General features: G+C 40.9%; 1 protein-coding gene across 4 annotated transcripts in view; it reads right to left on the bottom strand.

The window, feature by feature from the left end:
- Positions 1–40: 40 nt before the first annotated feature.
- ccar1 (cell division cycle and apoptosis regulator 1) overlaps positions 41–9,858 on the bottom strand; it is a 17,450-nt gene continuing 7,632 nt past the window's right edge. For 2 of the 4 annotated variants that reach the window (XM_035663232.1, XM_035663229.1), the window contains 17 exons: positions 9,609–9,753; positions 9,357–9,512; positions 9,027–9,252; positions 8,671–8,784; positions 8,188–8,354; positions 7,140–7,350; positions 5,857–5,940; positions 5,595–5,783; positions 5,212–5,403; positions 4,265–4,501; positions 4,035–4,164; positions 3,658–3,746; positions 3,428–3,568; positions 3,187–3,307; positions 2,825–3,007; positions 1,720–1,925; positions 41–1,074 (listed from right to left, as the gene is read on the bottom strand). In XM_035663232.1, the coding sequence (XP_035519125.1) occupies positions 994–1,074; positions 1,720–1,925; positions 2,825–3,007; positions 3,187–3,307; positions 3,428–3,568; positions 3,658–3,746; positions 4,035–4,164; positions 4,265–4,501; positions 5,212–5,403; positions 5,595–5,783; positions 5,857–5,940; positions 7,140–7,350; positions 8,188–8,354; positions 8,671–8,784; positions 9,027–9,252; positions 9,357–9,512; positions 9,609–9,753 (2,672 nt within the window). In that variant the 3' untranslated portion in view covers positions 41–993. Of the gene's footprint in view, positions 1,075–1,719; positions 1,926–2,824; positions 3,008–3,186; positions 3,308–3,427; positions 3,569–3,657; positions 3,747–4,034; positions 4,165–4,264; positions 4,502–5,211; positions 5,404–5,594; positions 5,784–5,856; positions 5,941–7,139; positions 7,351–8,187; positions 8,355–8,670; positions 8,785–9,026; positions 9,253–9,356; positions 9,534–9,608; positions 9,754–9,858 lie in introns of all 4 variants that reach the window. The other 2 variants (XM_035663230.1, XM_035663231.1) reach the window with 2 other exon arrangements.

Genomic DNA, 9,858 nt, shown 5'->3' with positions numbered 1-9,858 from the left:
AAATGACATTAAACAACACTTGGAAAAAATGTAGACAGACTATCAGTGTTAAAATGAACCACTTTACTCTTGCACAAGACATCCATAGAGTACATTTTCAATAGAAAAATAAAATTGCCTGCTTTGGCGCACATTTGAATGTAATTGTGCCTCTCTTCAAGAACAATCCAAACCAACACACACAGTTCAGATAGATTTCAAAGTGTTCATGTCTCTTTGCAGCAAATATTCCTTCAGCAGAACACACATTCATCAAGCTTATCTTTTGGTTCATGTGTAGTTTCGTTTGTCAGAAAAAGAAAAAAGAAAAATCAGACAGATGCTCGTCACAGTAAAACATGAAAGGAGGCGCCGACAGCAAAAAGCTCAAAGAGAGGCAGGAACCGTGCATAGGAACCAGTTAAATCAGCAACATAGAAGAACTACAAACGGAAAAGTGTTTATTGAACACAGTTGTGGTTAAACAGCAGATTAAGAAGATTTATAAAGAAATTCTGTCTGAACCACATTGGAACCCCCTCCTACCCTTTTCCATCCAAAATTAGTTTATTTTAAATATAGTTTTAATGAATTCTCTCGCACATAAATAGCATCATTATTGCTCATTAGAAAAACAAATCTCAAACAAAAAAAAAAAAGTACAACTCACATACTGGCATTTAAACCTACAATGTGGCATTTTATTGGCCATGACGAAGCTAAAGCAATGGCAAAAATAAAAGGTTAGCGACTGACTTGACTTACTTAAAACTATGAAAATAAGCATTTCAAAGCTTTATCATAGTTAAAGTATTCTACGTATGAAAAGTAACTCATCAGAAATAAATCTATTGTACACAGTTGCTGAAGTGAAATTAACACAAGGGAACTAAATCATTCATCTATACATGTAATAGGTCCAAATAAAACAGCCAAATTATGTTTGTTTAGTGAGTATTTACAAGTTTTTAAGATAATCAGTGTTACGGATTAGCTTCATTTATTTTAAATGTGTCATTCATCGGCGCCGTTAGTTTGAGATGACCGAATGTGATCGCCAGAGGCTTCTTCACCAGACTCGTCTACATCCTGATCCTGGAAGAGAAGAAACATCAGTGAATCAGACACGTGCCCCTTTATGTTCATCTGACAGCATTTCAACATGACGTTCTCAAAGCTTGTTTCACTCTTGTATCGTGCAGTTGTAACTGTAACTGATAATGTCTGAACCTTCAAACGTCCCTGGTGCTTCAGAAACACTTCATTCAGTGTGACAGTTTATAAAGTTTTGCAGCTATATATGTATATATTAATGGGATAAGAGGCAAGGAGAATAATTGATAAATATGGAGACGTACAACAGACAGACATTATCATAAGTGTGATAACATTCCCACCTGATAAAGTAATAATGTAATAAAAAATAACAGGCTAAATAAATAAATATAATTTTCCAAATCACTGTGTGACTAATGAAACGTTATATAATAAAGATTAAAAACATAAGCCCACGGTGGACACTGGATCTCTACCACACCAATAAAAAAATATTACATATCTAAGCTTTTAGGACGCATTTATTAATCATTTTACTCTAACATGATGCACAATAACCGCAGGGTGGACAGATACATGAAGAAATGTTACAAATGTCATGTCTAAAAGGGGATTTGAGTCCATTTCCTGCCTGAAGATAAAACTAATAGATTAACAATGTGCTGATTCTTTAAAATGGTTCACCTTTTTCAGCACTGCCAGCAGCCCTTTGACAGTGGACATCAAGGTGTTGGACGTCTTGTTAATCTGGTCGTGGTAGATCACCTTCTGCTCCTCCACAGTCTTTAGGGTCTCTTCAGTTTGGCTCAGAGTGCTTTTCACCTCCTCCAGCTCCCTGGACAAAGTTTTGTTGGCTTGCTCCAACTGCGCTTTCACCTTTGCATCTTCATCTGGAGAGACACAAAGTTCAAGGTAGGTTGATTATTCAGAGTTTGAACAAAGAGGAACCTTTGAGCCAAAATTTACATCCAGTTTCCAGTATCTTGGATTATACGTCGTTCACATTGAATTTCATGGACAGTGTTGATGTTTAAGTGCTGCTGATTTAATAAACAGCCCATTTAATCATACAGTATAAATTGTAGGAACTCCTTGTTGTGATGCTGATGATCTATTCTGTCTGTTATGTTTGTGTCAGGATTATTGTCTTTATTGGTGAGACAAGGACACATTTCCTGCTCTGGTGGGACAATTGAGTCTAGTCTCTTAATTATTTTTTATTCTGTATTGATTGATTTTATTTATAAGTGTCCGGCACCATTCTGTGGTTACAAGACACTAAAGCAACATCAGCCAAGAGACGTAAATCAAATCGTAATATACTGTTCTACACATTCGAAAAAGAAAACATTTCATGAGATTCAATTGTCATGCAATTTCTATAAATCTTGCGAAAAACAAAAATCTCCTCCCCTAAACATTTTACCTTCAAACAACCGAAATAAATCAGGTTTTTCATTTGGGTTTTTTGAATTGAAACTCATCCTCAATAGCATAAAAGGCACAGTGGGACTATTTCCTGTACCGTCACAATGAAAAACAGTATAGCTGAATCCCGTTTTATACGTTGTATGTTGCCGTCGGTAGCAATGTGCCAGTCCACGTTTCAACAGAAATCACCGACAGAAGGATTCTGAATGAAGTGAGACCGGGCTCTATTGTAGCAAAGCTCAAATTGAGCCAGATCATTGTCCAGATGGACTACTGACACAGAGTGTAGCTTGCAACTCATGAGACTGTGATGCCATTTACAAAAACAACATACAGTGTAATGCAATTAAAATCATACCCATTTTGACATCCTGCATCATGAGCTTCTGTTCTATCTCCTCTCTTGCTTTCTCACTCTTCTCCAGTTTCTGCATCATGCTGCCAACGTCGACCATAGCTCCATTATACACGATCAGATTACCAGACTCAGTCGTCTCTGACGGAGCGCGAGCTTTTGGAGCAGGAAGTAGTCCTCGGTTACCTGACAGAAAAAGAGAGACGAGAATTTCATCAAATTAAATAAATAAATCAGCTGCAGTAGCTGTCCACCACGTGATAGCTGTGGCTAATTTGATCTCTTTTTATGTAATTGTGAATCGTTAATTGACTGTATTAAAAACAGTGATGGAGTTTTGACCATAAAGATTCATGTCAGCTCACCTATGAGGTTTTCTATCTGGGCTTCATTAAAGGAAGGAATGGGTTCATCCTTTCCCCGGTCTGTCAGTTTACGGTAGTAACAGGACTCTCTGACCACCGGTTTATTAAGCAGCTTTTTTATCTGGAAACAAACAAAAATCAACATGAAGTCAGGTTTATCTGCAGGCTGATGTAAGTGAGCAAATAATAATAACAGATCCAGAAACAAACCATGGATATGATTAGGTTTGTGTGTGTTCACCTGAGCACGAGAAAGATGCAGTCCCAGTGTGTACAAGATCTCCTCCAAGTCTCTCTCCAGCAAATAGCCACAGTGGCTTTGGTCAAAGTAGACAAACGCCATCAGCAGCTCTTTGTTGTGCGTGACCATCTGCTTCTTCTCCTGGTGCAACAACAACCACCACATTTATACCAACCACCATGTTTACGCTACACCAATGTCTTAAAAACATACAACCATAACCAACCAACCTTGTCTTTAGAGGACCTCTCTTTTGACGACTTGCGGTCATCCTTGCGGTCTTTCCTGTCTCGGTCATTGAGGTCGTCGTCATCCTTGTCTAAGAAATATCAACAGAAACATCCAATTGAAAAGTGGAACAAGGTTGTGCCAATACATCATTAAATATTATTAACTAGTGTGTTTAGTCAGTGTGAATACAAAAACATTTAAATATCCAAAAAAACAAAGCAATTGTTTCCCACTTAAGGCCTCAGAAACTGTGGAAATGTTATCCATCACAGGTTCAGCGTGGTGCATGATTTCTCATCATTGACCAAATCATATTGTGGGAAATTCAAAAAGAATCTATCGGGTTGCATTTAAAGAAAGAGAGAGAGCGCAGTACCATCGTCATCGTCATCATCTGCATCTTCAGCCTCCATGGGGTCATATTCTTCAGCATTGGCCGTGCTGCCATCATCTTCGTTCTCCTCTTCATCTCGAGACGACTCCTTTTTCACAGCTTTTTCATCGCTCTGGTTAAAAAACCACAAGTCACACAAATGCATGAAATCACACAGGATTTGTATGAGCAAACGACAGACTGAATGGACCAGATTGGTTTGAGAGGCTTGCCTTCTTTTTCTCCTCCTCATCCTCTTTGGTCTTCTTCACTACTGGCTCTTCATTCTCATCTTCTTTTTCCTTCTTTATTTCACGCTTTTCAGCCTCCTTCTTCTCGGCCTCCTTCTTAGCTTTCTTCTCCTTTTCCTTCTTCTCATCTTTGGCAGGAAAAGCAGCAAGGGCTTTATATATGCGGAAGCCAAAGTCTCTCTGTAGCATCTCGTTAAACAGCTCAGCAAATAGGGAAACCTTGACAGAAAAAGAGGTCACTGCATTATCAACCTGAACAGAGAGAAGTGTCTGTTTGTGAGACATTAAACAGATTCAGTTGTAGGGCGGGGACGTTATGTATTGCGATTCAGATTTTTTGTTTGCTGATTTAATCAATACACAACAATCATACACATCTAGAGACTGTATATCACGAGTCATATTTCCCCAAAAAATCATCATATTTATTTATTTTATTTCAGCAGCATCATTATTATACTGCATATAAAAGGTAAATTTAAAAAATAAAACTGTTTAATTTGGCTGTTCCTGATTATCAACCTAATGCCATCAGAAAATAATTAATACAATAGAAAACACAAATGTATACAGTATGTACTGCCCTCTCCTGACATGCAATGTCTCCACCTAGTGGTAGCTGTATTTTTAGGCCACTGGGAATGTAGAGTTTGAGTTTTGACCCTTTGAGGTTGCTGCTGCTGGTCACTGTTGAGTGTTGAAGCAGCAGCAGGAGAGTAGCAGATCGAAGTCAGCTGCTATTAGTTTGTTTCCACAAAGTAAAAGGTAATACATGCCTAGTACGAGCACACATGTAATTTTATGTGAAGCGTGTGAAGTTTAATGCATAATTTAAGATAATATTACCATGATTGTGATGATAATTTCTGTCTGTCTGTATGTATGTGTATATATACATATATATACACATACCCCAACAAAATTCTCACCTCAAAAGAATGCTCCTTGTTGTCCTCCAGTCTGTAGTCCAGCAGCACACTCAAGGACATGACACTGCAGTCAAATTTGCCATTCTTGGCTGCCCAGTTAGGGTGTACGATGATGGTGGGCTCATCAGGGAGGATGTAGCGCCTTTCTCTCCGCTGGCGCTCAAGCTCCTCTTGCCTCTTCCTTTCCTCCTCCTAACAGAGAAGAACACTTCGGTTAAAAGAGCACATCAGACAAAATTTAAGCTAAACCTAATTTCTGAAGGTTTTATAATATTGAAATTACATAAGTGATTTGTGCAATATAGGGAGATATCTGTATTATCAATATGCCACAATAAGAAAACTGTTACATATCATTACTTAATTGATACATTTCTCTCTACCTCTCGGTCTTCTTCAGTGCGAACTGGCTCTTCTTCCTCAGGAACTTTGCTCTCTTGTTTCTCGGGCTCCTTGGACTCCTCCACCTGCTCCTCTACCTTCAGTTGCTTGGTGAGGCGAGCGATCAGCTGCGACTTTAACCCCTTAGAGCTTAAAGAGCGACAATCAAGCTCCTTGCGGAGGTCATTTACCTACAAAGGGAGAAAGAGCATTTTAATTCCTTGTCTGTTCTACCAGTGTTGAGACCATCTCCTTGAACCATACCTTCATTGATTTCGGGTCAAGTTTAGCCCAGTGAGTGGGAGTACTAACGTCCTTCGATTCACCATCATCCTTCTCTTCTTCCTCCTTGACAGGAAATCATTAAGATAGAGACAGGCAGAGAGACAAAGAGGTGGGATAGCACACAGTCAGCACACCATTCAAGGTCTGAGTGAAGTTTAAAGTTGATCCGTGCAAGAAGCAAGGTCACATCTGTCTTTCATTGTCTCGTCCTAGTGAGCTCTCGACTGTGTTTAAGTCCACTGCTACTGAAGCGTACACAGGGAAGCTCTCTAGCTCTTATAAAAACCAACAGAAATGCCCCCCAGCTGCCAATCAATCAATCTGTGGAACACAAAAAAAGGTAAAAATCAATGAGAGGTGTGTCCAAAAGGTGTGTAGGTAGGTACATCAGGTGAACTGAAGCTGGTCTCCAAACGGAGTGAGGATAGGGTGGCCCTACCATGGTCTATGACTGGGGTATTGGGTATAGCCATTTAGGGGTTTTATACACCTACATCAGATAGGAGCCATCTGTCCAACCAACTGCCCTGGAAAAACCAAATCCTACATATAGTCCAAACGAGAATGTAGAATCCAACAACAAGAACAGACAAGAAACAGGACTTGGGGGAGGTTCTCTTTTCAAAGTCAGACAGTATCAAATCGAGGCGAAAAATCATATAAAAACACACATTTCTATAACAAACACATCATTTACACGCAACTGACTCCACAGATTCCAGCGTAAAGACATATTTCAGATTCCAGTGTTTAAAAAAAGAAAATCACCACTGGTTAAAATTTGAGAAAATATTTGAGACCACTGCTACAACAACGTGCAAGAACCCAAGCAGATTAAGCAAGTATTGTTTAAAATGCACAACAAAATGCCAGGATTAACACGAATGATTACACCCAGATTAGCACCCAATTATGAGACGTTTGAAGAGCTGGAAGTTGTTTTGTCAGTTGCGATCAAGGCCTACACAACACAACCTAGTCTCACTGCTTCCACTGTATGTGTCTGCTGGATGTGAGGGAAGGTGGATGTGCGGATGGAGGAATGGAGGAGTTGGAGCAGAGAAGGGGACAGGTGGAGGAGTAAACAGAAGAAGCCTAGGTGAGGTTTGGTGGAACAATAATCTGCCTGTGTTTGTGTCTGTCTGCGTGAATGGTGAGGTGTGCTTTGTGTCTGATGTGTATCTGGGGTTTGTTTTTTTTGTAATTCCTGTGCCTTCCTGTGAGAAGCGGAAATGAGAAGAGAGGGATTAGCGGTTCAGTGCCTGTTCTCCATCCGCCTCCTTTCGCTCGGCCGACAGCTTCTCAGCCAGCTGCTCCCGGAGTCGCCGTGACAGCACCTCCCACTCTGAGCGGGTAGGAAGACAATGCCAAACATCCGGAAGAAACAAAACCACTGTCTCCACATGAGCAGGGACTGTCCGCCCCTTGTGTGTCTCCTCCGGCCGATGATAGCGAATCTCTGCAAAACGATACCTGTCGCAAAGGAAGAAGGTGCATTGGAAAGAAACATTCTGGTCAGGGCACAGTATAAAAGGCAAGCCTTGCTAGGGCGAGCCTTCTACAGCTACTCCCTCCCATGAGATCACTGAATGATTGTACACATCATTACAGTGACCCGTCTCCCACACAACACACAGCATAGACAAATGGACCCAGTCTGCAGCTCTCCAACTGTTGTCACAGGTTACGGCAGCCATTTTGAGAAAGTTGACAGACAATCACATGAAATAAATCACACCCCGAAATTCACCCCCATTATAGTTTCAGCCAATTATGGCTGCATGTTCTGCATTTAACCTAGGATACACTTAACGCACTACATTAGGGTTGTGCGAAGAGAGACAGAATCAACAGGACAGTGAAAGCCAGTTAAATATGTAAGATATTTAACAGAGAGAACAGAAAAATAATTAAAAAAAACAAAGTAATAACAGTGTCTTCTGGTCCAGGCTACTGCTTCCAGCCACAGTCCATGCGTTTGGTTTTTCATCACAATGAAATATGCATTTATATGTATAGAGAGTGTGACAGAAAGAGAGAGCCAAGACGACAACACACAAAAGGCCAAAAAGAACATAGCACAAACACATTAAATAATAAAAGTAAATAAAAGGCAGCAAATTAACAACACAATAATCATTCATATAAAAAAAAGGAAACAAAAATATCACCCAACACGTCCAGGATGATCATTATGCAGCATATTATAGTTACTCAATCTGGGATTTTGATACCAGCAGAGTTAACAGGTTTACAGCAGAAACATAATCAATAACAAAAATAAATATTGATGAGAATAACAGCTCTTACCACTGAGTGCACAGACTAAGGTCTATGCCTGTGAGTGCCTTGCAACAGCGTATGGCTGTCTTTATAAGGACTGAAGGATCCTTCTCTGGGTCAGCTCCATCCAGAGAGGGAGACCAGTGACCACCAATGGCCATGGCCTCATCTTTACCTCTCATTCCCACCAAAAACTAAAGGAGAAAGACAGACAGGTACAAAGGAGAGCCACAGAGTAGAATAGGTTAGATGGAAATGGGAATGACAATATGGATAAGGGGTGTGGAGGGTGGAAAGAGCAAAAAAAAAAAGAGGATAGAGACAGAAAGACAAAAAGGTCAGCAGCATGTCAAAATAATCATACCTCTCAGGATCCACACCCAAGAGAAAGAAAGGGTTATTTACACAAGGGAGGCAACGCCAGTTACGACTCTTCCACATTGTGAGCACTCAGCAATGGAATAGGACCATTACAGCACATGGTACGAGCATGGAAAGTGTGTGATGTACCTTAATGAGTCTCGCAGGATGTTGGAAGGAGTCTTTGACTTCCTGGGTGTCCTCTGCCAAAGCACAGGACTTGTGATAGAGCTCCTCTATACTGGGGTTAGCCAGTAGCATCACCTGCAACATAGAGACCACAAAAGTTATAATCCTTAAAATGTTCATGAAATCAAACCCCTTTTCTCCGATATCCATTCAATGTATTTACATTCTGTAATTATTTTTCTGTATAGCAGATATTATCTGTAGAGCATGCGAACAGCAGTAGTAGCTGTACTTATATTAATAATGACTCTTAAACTCAACAATATTAACTGTGAGAAATAAAAACATGGGATGACACAGTCATATGGCAGTCGTACCTTAGCACTGTAGGTGTGGTTGGCATCAGGAGGGTCCAGCACAGCCGTATTCTTGACTAGAGGATCCACCTCTTTGTGCAAGATGTGGAAGTTACAGGCGTTATTAATCTGGAAGGGTCTTGTCAGAGGAAAAGCATCCACCCAGGTGAAGACAGCATCAAAGAAGTCGCTGGGAATGTAGAGGCTCTGATAGCGCCTCCTCAGCTCCATCATGTCACAGCTGGAGCTGGAGAACCCAGAGAGGACAGTTAATACCAAAACAGGAATTACTGTTTACTTTCACACCACAGACGTTTAGTGATGCGTTTCCACTGCAAATATTGTACTCACCCATCTAAGCTGAACTTGGAAAACTGGACGGTGTAGCGAGGGACAACCCTGCGAGGTCGCCGAGGTGAGCGGTCACGTCTGGGAGAGCGGTCTCTGGAACGTTTGCGTGCGGGTGAGCGCTCTCTTGACCGTCTGCGCTCACGGTCCCTGTCTCGGCTGAACATTTTAAGATAAACACTACGATGAATTAACTTACTAATATTTCAGTGACAAACATGAGATTTGGTCAGGTAATATGTATCGCCATCTCACCTGCGTTCCTCTTTCGTCCTGAGGATGAGCTCGGGGCCTCTGTCATTGCGACTGGGGAATCGAGGTGGGGGCTCAATTCGTCGAACGGGCTGCGGCTGTTGCATCATTCTCACTGGGGGTTGAAGTAGACCCCCGGAAAACACGTCTAAAGACATGGGAAATAACGTGAAGCATCTGCTTATTTACCCACTTAACAAACCACAAGACAGCTTTGATTTTGTTGTCGACATTGTGCCAAAACAGCTGCAAA

The sequence above is a fragment of the Morone saxatilis genome, unplaced genomic scaffold (genome assembly GCF_004916995.1).
Source record: "Morone saxatilis isolate NCDOM2014 unplaced genomic scaffold, NCSU_SB_2.0 Contig19, whole genome shotgun sequence".
Lineage (NCBI taxonomy): Eukaryota > Metazoa > Chordata > Actinopteri > Moronidae > Morone > Morone saxatilis.
The sequence above is the reverse complement of the archived record's forward strand: the minus strand, read 5'-3'. Positions and strand labels throughout refer to the sequence as shown.